The 13,673-nt window shown below is 42.7% G+C and overlaps 1 protein-coding gene across 1 annotated transcript in view; it reads right to left on the bottom strand.

Moving 5' to 3' along the window:
* Positions 1–5,521, bottom strand: part of LOC102949347 — a 247,426-nt gene extending 241,905 nt beyond the window's left edge. Inside the window, exon 1 of the mRNA XM_042987577.1 lies at positions 5,510–5,521. Within this exon, the coding sequence (XP_042843511.1) occupies positions 5,510–5,521 (12 nt within the window). The remainder of the gene's footprint in view (positions 1–5,509) is intronic.
* Between the last annotated feature and the right edge of the window lie 8,152 nt (positions 5,522–13,673).

Below are 13,673 nucleotides of genomic sequence, written 5' to 3'. Positions count from 1 at the left end.
GCGTGTGAATTAATTCCTTCTTGAAATCTAACCAGGGATAAATCTGATCCAAAATTTCAGCAAAAGTCAAAATGATGTGAAATGCCAAGAGTTTCATAGTCTCCTGGGACTTACACAAATTTCATAAAATGCCACCTCACTGAAAACCAGAATTCATTACGTGACTGGGAAAGCCATTAATATGAGAATGCATAATAAATGTTCAAAAATGAAAATGAATAGCCAGAAATATTATTAGAGTCCTCAGACTCCTACAAGTTCCAAATGAATCCTTGATAACTGTCAGACTAAATTTTAAAAATATCCATGGTGGAAATGCTCAAGTTTCAGATTAAATTATAAAATTTAGGTTAGCCTAAGCCAAAGAGCCAGAAAGATAAAGCACGTAGAAATGAGCAAGCCACGGTTACATGTAAAGGTGGCGTATCAGACAACGCATTAAATCAAGTTTCTGATGACTGGATTCAGAATAACAAAATGTCGTGTCCATTTTACAGCCCTGTGTCATTGCTTTTACCGGATCTCCTGGAGCTTCTAACATTGCCATTTTGTGTTACGGTGTTTAGAAAAAACCTGACTTCTTTTTAAAAACCTCTTTCCTTATTCTTATAAATATCATAAAGCAATTAAATCGTAATACAACAGGTTGCATAAATAGCCTGGTATCATAAAAGCATGTTAAAGATTTAGGAGCAAATAGTCCACGTAGCCAACCCAAATGCAGGACCTGTTTTTCTGAGAATCTCCTCTTTGAAACATAAGGCAAATAGTGTGCGATAGGTTTAAAACAAAATGTATTTAACGTGACTGTAAACGAAATCAAGGAAAAACATGTACTCCAGAGATCTTTTTTCTAAAAAGGTGGTGAAGAGAGCCCCGCAGGGGGAAAAATCACAATCCCCCCCACCAAAAAAAAATTGCTAGTATTTCGAGATTTTCTTTTAAAGGAAATGCATAATAACTCTTATTTAGAGAAAAGTCCAATAATTGTAAAGACTTTTTTCTTGCTTTCAGGAATTCTGATATTTCTTTTTAACGTCCGCTGTCAAAGTAGCGTGATGTATTCTGTGCAATTGCTCTATTTAAAAGATAAAAATAGCATCACAACCTGATAGAAATCCTAAGATGTGTAGTATTAGGGTCGAGTATGAAAATGTACAAGAGACATCTGAATCACAAGAGACAATACATTTCACTAATTTACATCCCTTCTCAACTTTTAAATTAAACGCAGAAGACGAAAGGCACTAAAAACTCGGTAAACTTTTACAAACAGTAGTTCAGAACTGCAAGACTGTTCCCACATTTAGGAAGACAGGGGGTGAAGTATGATTTTTTTTTTCACAGCCTCCATCTAAAGTGGCAGCAGATAGGAGTCTTCTTGACGTGGTTCAGTAACCCTTCGACTTCAACTCCTTTCAGATCCAGTTAAACACGCTTTTAAGTAGATGGATGTGGCCTATTAATAGACCTCATTTCCTTACTAAGGGCTTCAAATGAAATGATGTGCTTTCTCTCGAATGTTTAAAAAGGTCTCAAAGATATTTTTTTTCACGAGTTCACATATTTAAAAGGAAGGCCAAGTCTGATTGTACACACCAGAGATAAATTCTTGGAGGGGATTAGCAAGTGAGGGATTGTATTTTGTGACCTCTTTACTACTAACACATGTTCGAGAGGAAACGGGCAGTGATTTCCCAGTTCTCTCCTTGGCCAATTCCTTTCCGCTTTCCTCTCTACACATGGGCACCTTTAAAGGGGGTAAATTGCACCTTCAACTACCCCACCTCGATTCAGATGCCCTCCTTCCTGATGAGATTTTCTCTCCTCAGCTCCTGCAAACAAATCCTTTGCTTCTATTTCACATTAATGCCTTCATTCTTTGCCACTGGTTAAGTTAGCTTATTTATGGAACTTTTTATTATTTTTAATAAGCTCACATCAACCTATTAAATATGTATATGGCATTTCAAAAATTAAATCGAGAAACAAAATTTGATCATCAGTACCTTCCTGCTTCTCACTGATACCTACTTAGTCCTGAAGAAAAGCAGAATGTTTAGAAATCTTGACCAAACCAACACAGATAGGCCTGATGTCTTTTTTTTTTTTTTCCGCCCTTTACGTTGCTATTTCATTGCGATAACCTAACTCTACATCAAATCAAAGCAAGCAGTTTCTGGGAACACGTTTATTTTGCGTGTGTGCTTAAATAGTGCTGAATCCGGTCTTTCAAACATTTTTTGTTAAGGTTATCCCCCTAAATATGGAATACGTACTGTGGAAGAAAGCAAGAAATACTTTGTGATTTGAACAGAGGGGAAAAGAAAAAAAGAAGGAAAAAAAAAAAAAAACCTGCCTGGAATTGGTAAGATCTGACATTGTTTTGGACAATACACATCCTCTTCGTCCAAAAAAACAACAAATGCCTTTTCATGCAACATGGTCAACTTGAAAAAATAATAATTGTAATAATACCGCGACAGAGTCGAGAACACGAACAACAACAAACTCATTTATAACCAGTGGCGAGCCAAACGTAGGAAGTTTTTAAAAGAATGTGATTGTCGTCGGGAGGAATGGGGTCCCCCCCCAGCGCAGCGCTCAGCTCGGCTTGCAGTCCAAGCCATGGCCGAGGGGCGCGGCCAGCCTGGTGGGCACAGACCAGCAAGAAAGTGAATACTGCATACTGCACAGATCATCGCTCGGTTCAGGGCAGTCAGATTGCATCTGGGATCAACCGATCGTGCGTGATGAAACCGTCAGCCCTCATTTGTGTCTAGCTGTTTTCCTCTGTCCGGCTGTAAACAAGGCCGGCTGGGGGTTGTCGGCCTCCCCTCGCGTGCGCGGGGAGACCTCACAGTCAGACCTCGCCAGGGGCCTCTGCGCGCACCAAACAGTTCCATCTTCCGGACAACGGTTCCAGAGCACGACCGGCAAGTCACAATGTGAGGCCACTTAGGAATGACAGAGTCAGGGCCTCCTTTCAGAAACATGCCTTAGATTCCTACACATTCTGGCAGGGCACGTCTCTTCCATGAAATTAATTTAGGTGTTCCTGACATGAACAACTGTGTTTTTTCATTGTTGTTGTTGTTTTGTTTTGTTTTGTTTTGTTTTGTGTTTTCCAGCAGACTAGCTCAGCAGATTCATCTTGTTGGGGAGGAGGGAGTGGTGGAGATTGTTTTAGTTGTTTCACTGCTGTGGGGCTTTGCTTGGATCAGCCAGAAAACAAAACCAAAAAAAAAAAAAAATAGACATGGATAGAAATACTGTCGATCTGGTCCACCTCCAGGAACCTAATCATGCCTGAATTGCTGGGAGGAGTGTAATGATGGTAAACAGGAACAGGTATGTTGGCTTCTGTTCTCATCCACTTGGGCCACATTGTTGCCTTTACAATAAAGCAAAAGACTGTCTTGAAGGAATGGCATCTCAATCATAAAAAGCAGGGGCTGTCATTGAAGCCATTTTCCTGGGCAAGTGGCATAAAGGTAACATTTAGTATTCACTACACTGAGTTCTCCTAGCCAGCTGGTCGGTCCCTGTTAAGACTTTCATTTATGCAGCTTGAGCTGGAACCCTTTTTGTTCTCCCGGTCTATTACTTTGTCTATTTAAGGGATAACAGCCAAAGTGAAACAGCTTGCAATTTGCACCTGTCTGCTCTGAACATTCCATGTTGGATTATATAGAGAGCAAACTCTTCATTGCTAATGAGAACAAGACTGGGTAAGGCTGAATGCAATTTTGTTGGGGGACCTAGAGGATATTTTAGTGGGCTTTCTCCCCTTTTCTAAATAATTTGATAGGGACCACCATATTCTCGTGTTTTAGAATTCCTAGAGTGAAAAAAAATGCAACTCAGAAAAAATGCAGTGAAGTTGTGTATTCTTTAAAGGAAAATTTAAATGTCATGTAACTAAGAATTAAATCAGCATTCAATTGTCTCAGATGAGAGAGAAAAACTTTAAACGCTAGGTTATTTCCCAATTGTTGTAAGCACAAAATACCTAGAGAGACCCTTAATTTATAAAATTGGCCATGAAAAAAAAAAAAGTTGATAAAAAAAATTAGGGGATGTTACAGGAGAAGGACTGGTTTGGGAAATAATACTGAGTGTCTGAAAGTGAACCAACGCTCTCTGCTTGTATTATCTTTGAACTTTTAATTGACTGGATGGAAAATAAAAATTCAAATGACTGAGTTCCCAATCATACCTAGATAGATGTATATGTGATATCATCATGCAAATCACAGAGCACATTCTCCACAAATGCAAAAGTGCCAGCCCATGATTCTCTCCAACCTTTTCTGGAAGTCCTCTGCAGCCCCCTTAGCTCTGAGGAGTTATATCAGTGAGCCACCATCTATTTTTAAAGAATGTAAATTAAGTGAAAGAACTTGAAGTAAGGCTTATGACATATTCCCAAACCTTGTGGATATTTTTTTTAAAAAATCATAATAATAATGTTCAGATAATTTTCCAAAATATCCTTGAAGACTACCCAAAATTTAGTAAAATCTATATATGTATAAATTAAATATATACATGCACATATATACACATACACAGAATATATACTGAATATATATGAGAACAATGTAATATGCTGAATATATATAAACTATATATATATATATATATCCACACACAGACATATATATATATATATATATATATATAGAATATATATTGAAAATATATTGAAACAGAATAACAGGATATATTATATACATAATATGTGTGTGTATAGATAGATAGATAGATAGATAGATTTGTGTGACATTTGGATTCCAGAAATCCCTCACATTGGCACCTTCTGTTACAGTGCTAACTGCTACGGCGACAAGCTTAATGAAGCCAAGGTGGTCACAAATATTGTCTCACTCGTAACTTCTATAGTTTACTGTGGCTGCTGGCCCACATCTTGCCTGACAGATAACGTCCCAGCTCGTCAGCGATGGACCCTCTCATGCGACTTTAGGAGTCCTGTCAGCCATGGCCGAGTCTGGTCAGGTCAAAGGGTTGAGCCATGTGTAATTCAGAACAGAGGAGGTCCCACGGTCTCGCCACAAAAACAATTACGCTACTTATTTCGCTCTAGCCCTTGCCCCAAACTCACAAGCCTCACATTTTCAGGGCAGTCAACCTAATTCTGCCCCTGGGCGATAAGCCACATGAAAATATGTGCTGCTGTGTTTATAAATCTAATCAAAAATAGAAACAGTGGACGGGCTCAGTGAGGTCCTATTATGGATCATGGGAATCCCTGGAAATTCTGAAGGCACTTTTGTTTGACTTCCGTAGACTCTCTTTTGCTATTACATTGTCTGCTACACTTCGTTAATCATCCTCTTTACTCGTGAGTGCTACCAAGGAGGCTAAATTTCTGCTCACTCCTCCTGTACTTTTCAAGTCCATGGATGATATTATGAAAAATAAAGCTTGAAAGGCTGCTTTTAAAGGAAAAAATCAGAAGAGGGAACTACGGTTATAGCCATCTTACCTCTCTATCCATGTTCTCGGCCCCTTGCCCTTGGCGGTGCACAGATTTAAATCAAGTCCCCCTAAAAAAGACAAATAATATTTAAAAAGTAGAATAGGGGCGACTGGGCGGCTCAGTCAGTTGGGCGTCCGACTTCAGCTCAGGTCACGATCTCGCGGTCCGTGAGTTCCAGCCCCGCGTCGGGCTCTGAGCTGACGGCTCGGAGCCTGGAGCCTGCTTCCGATTCTGTGTCTCCCTCTCTCTGGCCCTCCCCCCCTCACACTCTGTCTCACTCTCTCTCTCGAAAATAAGTAAACATTAAAAAGAAAAAATATTTTTTTTAGGTAAAATAAATTGGTCTGACCAGGAGGGATATGAAGCAATTTGGGGCTGGAGAGCTAGGATGTTACTTAATGGTCCCTTAAACACTCCGTGTCGAGCCAACAGATTTTGATTTGGGGTCCTGTTTTTATTGTTGTTCCAGACTTCTACTAAACTGAGAGTCGGTGAATATTCACGAAACGGTTTACGAAGGTAATGCGTGGGAAAAATTCAGACTTGATTAAGACGGTCCAACCTTCCTGTTGTATGCCAAGAGGTGACTAACTCAGACTGCCCTGAAATTATGCTAAAAATGTGCTGTTGAGGCTTTCGTTAGCTGTACTACGTTATCTCTTTAAAAAACAGGATCCAGGGTCGCAACTGTCATAAATAGATAACGTCTGATAAAGTCCATGATAAGTATGTGCACTTAAGGACCAAGCAGATTAAATTCTGAGAACTTCATCCACCAAAGATGGGTACGCAAATTTTCGTGAAAGGCAGTGTGGGATAAATGATCAGGTTTAATCTGCCAGAGATTACATTGGATATTGTGTCAGTTGAGAAAAATACTGCCCTAGAACACAGTCTGGGACCAGATGATTATAAAAATACGTGGAAATAATAATAAGTGAGAATTTTTTTAACGAGCAATGTAGTCCCAACATTTATTAGATTATCATAAGCATTCGCCGAAAGAGCCTTTTAAACTTGGAATTTGCCCTTTCAAAATGGTTATCAGTATTTGGCAGTAAAACAAAGTACATCATGTATGAATGATACAGGGGACACATTTTGGTTTTTTTTTAATTTGGAGAGCTCTCAATCGTAGTTTTAAAAAGTCACTTCACAATGTGCGTATGAGCTCTTCCATGGCTAACAATGTTGAAAAATGAAAGATTTCAGTCCTTCCAGTGTTAATTGTAAAATGTACTCGTTTATGTCTGAGTAACATAAAAGATTCAAAGATTATATTGACTACGTCCTAAAATGAGGGAAGTGCGTATAAAAGTTTTTAAAGGAAAAGAGTCCTCATCAAAATGAGGAAATTTTAGCCAAATAGCAGAAGTTGGAGTTTGATTTGCTTATTTTTGCCACCGCACAGGGACCGAAGTGTATTCAAAAGCACATATTTCCGAGAACATATGTGGAGTAGCACTGTTATTCTAAGGGTTAAGATTTGTCTTTAAGATGCCTATGATTTGTAAATTGTCTCATGTTATTGTCATCATAAATGTATCTTGCAGGCATACAATCCAAACTGTATGAGCCAAAAAAACACAAGGCGCCTCTACTCACGTCAAGATAGTGCTCAGGAAACTTTCAAGTAAGGCAAACCACTTCTCTCCCTTCACAGCAGGCTGCATTTTAGACATCTCTATGCACAGATACTTAGAATGTGATAGAATGCAGTACGAGTCAGTAACATCATGAAATGAGGTCAGAATCTTTACATTGTCTCATGTAAAAATATGACGTTAAACCCGGAAAGTGGTTTGATAGGACCAAGTCGTGTGTCATATAAAAAGCAGCTCTCTCTGGAGAAGTAAAACTGTATATTCCCCTGTCTCATGAGAAAAGGGTGTGGCCTGGCATTCCTCTCTGCTTGGGAATCTCTGGGAGCTTAGATCAAGCATGATTTGCAATAAAGAGTCTCAGTCTCTGTGTATCCACGAGCTGGAATGTGGGAGTCAGATCCCTCACAACTGGGTCAGATCCCTTACAACCTGCAGAATAGAGGCATTGAAGAACAATCGTCACCCCCTTCCCACCCCCATACCCCTCCCCCCGCCCCACACCAGAGATCTATCAGTGAACATGTGACCAGGCTGTAGGACATAACAATGATGTGGGCAAGGTGTCTTTGCTAGTCTAAATACTGACACACAAATGCATGTTCCCAGTGCAATTTCTAAGAATTTAACTCGCAGGCCTCCAAGATGGGAAGGAATTGTCCAAAGGTCGGTTCCTAAGTGCTGTGGCAAAGGCGGGGCGGGGGGGCTGGTGAATGAAGAACTAGGCGTGAGGCAAGTTCTAGGGGCCCCAGATGCTGAATCAGTGAGAAAGATGCTCAGGCAGCAATAACGGACTCTGAGGAACAGGCAGGATTAGGAGTTAAACAGAAAAAGAGAGTTGGAAAAACACTATGAGCACAGAATGGTAAACGAAAGTGAGAATAAGTTCGTGGAACAGCGAGTAGAATCTGTCAGCAAATGATCATTTCAACAAGTTAGTAATTCCTGAGTCGCCACCACACCCTCTAAAAAATTGATCACTCGTGTAAGTGGCAAAAAATGGAGGCAATCAAAGAACTGATGTATTTGCTGAACTGTCTGTATATCTACATTTTCAGGAACAGCCCAAAACAGCTTCCTTCTTAAGAGGAAAGGAGAATAAATAACAGTTATAAATACTAGGCATTTCCCAAATACCTTGGTTTAGGCCTTTCAGGGGCGTTGGATTTAATGAACTAATGGACGCCATTACAAACTTCTCACTGTGACTACAAATCTGGACCACGGTGTAGCATGTCAGTTGCAACCCAAGTGAACGACCGTGGCCATCGATTTAAAAGCCAGTCTCAAACTTGCAAGCAGGTTTATAACTGCACTATCACCTGCTTATAAGGAACCTGTTGGCCACCTTCTGTTGAGCCTAGGTTAATAACCACCTGCTAATTTGGATAGTCACTGGTGTTTTTTGTTGTTGTTGTTCGTTTGTTTAAGTGCCGATTTTAAAATGGCTTTCCCTGAAATTGTTGACCTTGTATTGCAGATTAAATCCTGGAATTGCCAAATCTCTGACAACTGGTTCATTGCTTCCAGAGAAGGGAATTAACATGGCTACAGCTGTCATTCCACTGCATTTTTCTTCTCAAGCAGACCAGCAAGGGCAAAGATGGTGTTAGACAGAGGTCGCAAGCCAGATTCTGTCTGCAAACGTGTCTTGTTTGACCTCCACAGTGATTTAAAACATATTGAGCCTCTATTTAAAAATAAGAAAACTGCCGTAAAAATCTGACTCCTGGCTTCTCTTGGAAAATTAAAAAATTTGGCAAGCGAGGGTCAACGTCCATGGTGAGCCGTGGAAACATGCTCTCTAGGCAGTGCTCTCCTGGTCTACAGTCCACGTTCTCCCTATTGTAACCCACAAACCAAAATGTAAGTTCCGTAGGGTCAGAACTTATTTAATTCATTGTTACATCCTCAGAACCTAGAACAGAGCCTGGCAAGTAGTGCGTGCTCGAGAAATATTTAATGTCGGATGAAATGATCTCTGGACACACAGGTAACTTGAATGGGGGGCATTAAAATGATAGGCATGTTCCTACGGGCACCTGGGTGGCTCGGTCAGTTAAGTTTCCTGCTCTTGATTTCGGCTCAGGTCACGATCCCAGGGTCGGGGCAGTGAGTCCTTCATTAGGCTCCTCACTGAGCATGGAACCTGCTTGAGATTCTCTCTCTCTCTCTCTCTCTCTCTCTCCCTCTCTCTCCCTGTGTCCCTCTCCCCTGCTCACACTCTCTTTCAAAAAAACAAAAAATAATAATAGTTAATTAATTTTTAAAAAGACAATGGGCATGTCCGGGAATTGTCACAATACATGTCTCAGTTAAAAACAAAAATCTGTGGGGGCACCTGGGTGACTCAGTCGGTTAAGCATCTGACTTTGGTTCAGGTCTTGATCTCACAGTTCGTGAGTTCGAGCCCCGCGTCGAGCTCTGTGCTGACAGCTCGGAGTCCGGAGCCTCTTTCGGGTTCCTTGTCTCCCTCTCTCTCTGCCCCTCCCCTGCTCATACTCTGTCTCTCTTTCTCTCTCTCTAACAAATAAACATTAAAAAAATTATCTAAAAAATATATGCAGGTCATTGGGGCGCCTGGGTGGCTCAGTTGGTTGAGTGTCCAACTTCAGCTCAGGTCATGATCTCACAGCTTGTGGGCTCAAGCCCCACATCAGGCTCTGTGCTGATGGCTCAGAGCCTGGAGCCTGCTTCAGATTCTGTGTCTCCCCCTCTCTCTGCCCTTCCCCCACCCATGCTCTGTCTCTCTCTGTCTCAAAAATAAATAAATATTAAAAAGATTTTTTTTTTTTAAATCTCTGCAGGTCAAATAAATTCTGCCAGTGCTCGGGCAGAAAGAGACAAACTACCTGCCTATCATTCTGCTCGCCCTGCTGTTTTTCTTATAAAGAAATATTTCTCTGTATCCCTGCTACTATCAAAAAAGTAGGGCCACAAGCATCAGGGCAAATGAGAGTGAACACAGACCCAGCACACTTCACTCATTTATATTTCTTGGTCTGGCGCCTGCAGGCATCTGGATTTGAAACTTCTGGAACAGAGATAGGAGTAGGTCTCCCACACATGATACCAAGCTGCTCTTACCACATTCTCCCCTCATCCTGCTCAGTAGGTTCTGCACCACAGCCTACATCTACATTAGAGAATAAATCAAAAGTGGAATACAAAACCTTCCTTGGAAAGTCACGAAACCTAAAACACACTATTGCTTTAAATAGCATAACAGTGTGGCACGAACTTGTGTTTACAGCTCGAAAGGCATTGGTTCAGCTTTCTTGCTCGTGGGGAAGGTGCTTAACCTCAAAAAGTCTCCAATTACTCTGCATAATGGTTGAGAAAATTTAAAAACTATGCATGTCAGACTTCTGGCTGCCACTTAGGGTATAGAAAGCTGGAAAGGTGTTGCTCCCAAACATAAAGCAGGATATATCCTGAATATCTACAAATTGACAACTTTTCTGAAACCCACCAGAGAGCTGAAGTCATGGCATAGTCTCCTAACCCCAAATCTAGGCAAAGGCAGGTGTTCCGAAGGAGTAACAGGATGCGGGTATGTGCTTACTGAGGCACATGCAAGGCCCCGCAGAAGCCGGTAAAAATTCAGCTGCCAATGGCAAACAAGTCTCTAAAGTCTGAATGTGACCAAGTGTGAGAATATAGAACTCAAGGGATTGAGGGATCATCAAACACAAGGGCATTCACACCCATTCACAGACACTTCTCCATGGACCTCCTGGGTTCTCAGAAGAAAGACTGGGAACAAGGCAAGAGTTCAGAGCAGTGGTGCTAAACGGGGAGCAATTATACCTCCAAGAGGAAATTAGGCAACATCTGGAGACATTTTTTAAAGTTCATTTATTTATTTTGAGAGAAAGAAAGAGAGAGTCCAAGTGGGAAAGGAGTAGAGAGCAAGAGGGAGACACAGAATCCCAAGCAGACTCCAGGCTCTGAGCTGTCAGCACAGAGCCTGACGTGGGGCTCAAACCCACAAACCACGAGATCATGACCTGAGCCAAAGTCTGATGCTTACCCGACTGAGCCACCCAGGTGCCCCGACATTTTTAACTGACATATCTGGGAGGGGGGGTGCTCTTTGTACCCTGTGGTTAGAGGCCAGGAATGTTGCTAACCATTGGCTGTGCGTAGACTAGCACCCAATTACAAAGAACTACCCAGTCCAAAACTGCAGCTGAGAACCACTGGTCCCGAGAAATTCTCCTTTGTTATGGAAAGAAGCCACTGCAGAAAAGCACTAAGCCCCACCTGGATACGCCACCTTTTTCTCCTCTCAGACACAAAAGCCTTACTTTCTGGGAAACAGCAGCAAACGCTTTTGCCCCCCACCTCCCAACAAGGTTATGACCCATTGCAGCTGGGAGAAGAGAACACAAAAATACCCTCTTGCCCTGGGACGGGGGCAAGAAAACATCCTGGCCCAAACTACTAGAAGTGTCCTATTGCAGAAAGAGGGACAGGATCTGAGATGGCCCCACCCTTGGGACCCAGAGACACAGCAGCTTCCAGGGGGGACAACTCACCCCCCCCCACCCCGGCCATCAGGCGACCTGACGTTGAGCCGCAGGTAACATCAAAGCACCGTGGGGAGACGAGAAAGGATATGAATAGAGATGCTCCCTCGCGTGCAGTCGCAAGGGAAAGACTTCGACTTGAAGCTGGAGGAGACACTGAGCAAATTTCAAAAACCACCAACCATTCTAAGCATAAGTTAAGGCCAGAGGAATCCCAAGCCTGTGGGGCGCTGATGATATAACCATAACGACAAAAAAAATGCAAACCCAGTTCAAGTGCTGGCTAGACCGACCAAGCCTCCCACATGGAAAGACCAGCAAAATAAAAGACAGGCCGTTGCCGGCTGCGAATAACATCTGCCTCACTCTCTACCATCCCGCCCAGGATGACCTACTTTCAAGTAACGTTAGGTGGCAAACAGAGAAGCGAGGGAAAATAAGATAAAACACTTCTGTCCAAAAGATAAAATGATCAATAAAAAAATGGACTCAGACACAACCAAGATGTGGGATCTGTCAGATAGAGAATTTAAAATAATTGGATCGGGGCACCTGGGTGGCTCTGTCGGTTAAGCGTCCGACTTCGGCTCAGGTCATGATCTCACAGTTCGTGAGTTCGAGCCCCGCATCGGGCTCTGTACTGACAGCTCAGAGCCTGGAGTCTGCTTCAGATTCTGTGTCTCCCTCTCCCTCTGCCCCTTCCCTGCTCATGCTCTGTCTCTCTCTGTCTCAAAAATAAATAAACATTAAAAAAAATGTAAAATAATTGGATAAAGTGACGTCACTGAGATGGCAACATGGGTCATCCCTGACTTCAGTCCCCCTCAGGAAAAGAACAACCAGCAACCTCCGTAGGCAAGACACCATTGTGAAAATCTTAAAACCCAGGGGGTGAGGCCAAAGTACACCCCAGACAACAGAGCCCAAGGATGCCATTAGAAAAATAAGAGGGGCGCCTGGGTGGCTCAGACGGTTAAGCGTCCGACTTTGGCTTACGTTGTAATCCCACAGTTCATGAGTTCAAGCCCCACATGGGGCTCGTTGCTGTCAGCGCAGAGCCTGCTTTGGACCCTCTGTTCACCCCTCTCTCTGCCCCTCCCCTATGCTCTCTCTCTCTCTTTCAAAACTAAATAAGTATTTAAAAAAAAATAAGAGGAGTAATTTCATTGACTTCATCAACCCTCCCCCAGGTCAGCCTAATGTCTAACAGACAGGGATTTCCTGGGCCTGCAGTTTCTCCAGTGGGAAAAAGAGAACCACAGTGGGCATCAACTTTTCAAGCATTGAGAGATGCTTCCTGGGAGGCTCACTTAGGTCTCACCTAAAGAGCATCCCTGGGGGAATCTGTGGAGCTCAAAAGCTGGGGAAATCAGACAGAGATGGAGAAGGGGGTGAGGCTTATCGTCACCATTGCTCAGGTATCAGTGGGCTGTGTCAGTTGTTGTATGTTGTTGGATCCCTGTTGTATGTTGTGGATCCCTGTGGCTCCACCTGCCCGGGGATCTCAGTTGGCAGGTCTGCCTGATTTGAATCCCCAGCCAAAGGGCTGTGCTGCCATGGGGCATATCCTCTGGCCCAACCGGGCAAGGGTGCAAACTTGCAGGCCCACCCAACTGCTGAGCAAAGGCTCCAGTTCTGCCCCACAGGGAAGCATGGCCACAGATGCCTAGAAGGAGCAAATCACATTCTAGGACCTGCCTGGGCAGGAAGCCAAGCCAGCAGCCTTGCCCAATTTTTATTTTTTTAATATGAAATTTATTGTCAAATTGGTTTCCATACAACACCAGGAGCTCATCCCCACAGGTGCCCTCCTCAATCTCCATCACCACCCCCGCCCCATCAACCCTCAGTTTATTCTCAGTTTTTAAGAGTCTCTTATGGTTTGGCTCCCTCCCTCTCTAACTTTTTTTTTCCTTCCCCTTCTCCATGGTCTTCTGTTAAGTTTCTCAGGATCCACATAAGAGTGAAACCATATGGTATCTGTCTTTCTCTGTATGGCTTATTTCACTTAGCATCACACTCTCCAGTTCCATCCAC

Source organism: Panthera tigris, chromosome B2, assembly GCF_018350195.1.
Source record: "Panthera tigris isolate Pti1 chromosome B2, P.tigris_Pti1_mat1.1, whole genome shotgun sequence".
NCBI classification, from domain to species: domain Eukaryota; kingdom Metazoa; phylum Chordata; class Mammalia; order Carnivora; family Felidae; genus Panthera; species Panthera tigris.
This window is presented reverse-complemented; position numbering and strand designations above follow the sequence as displayed.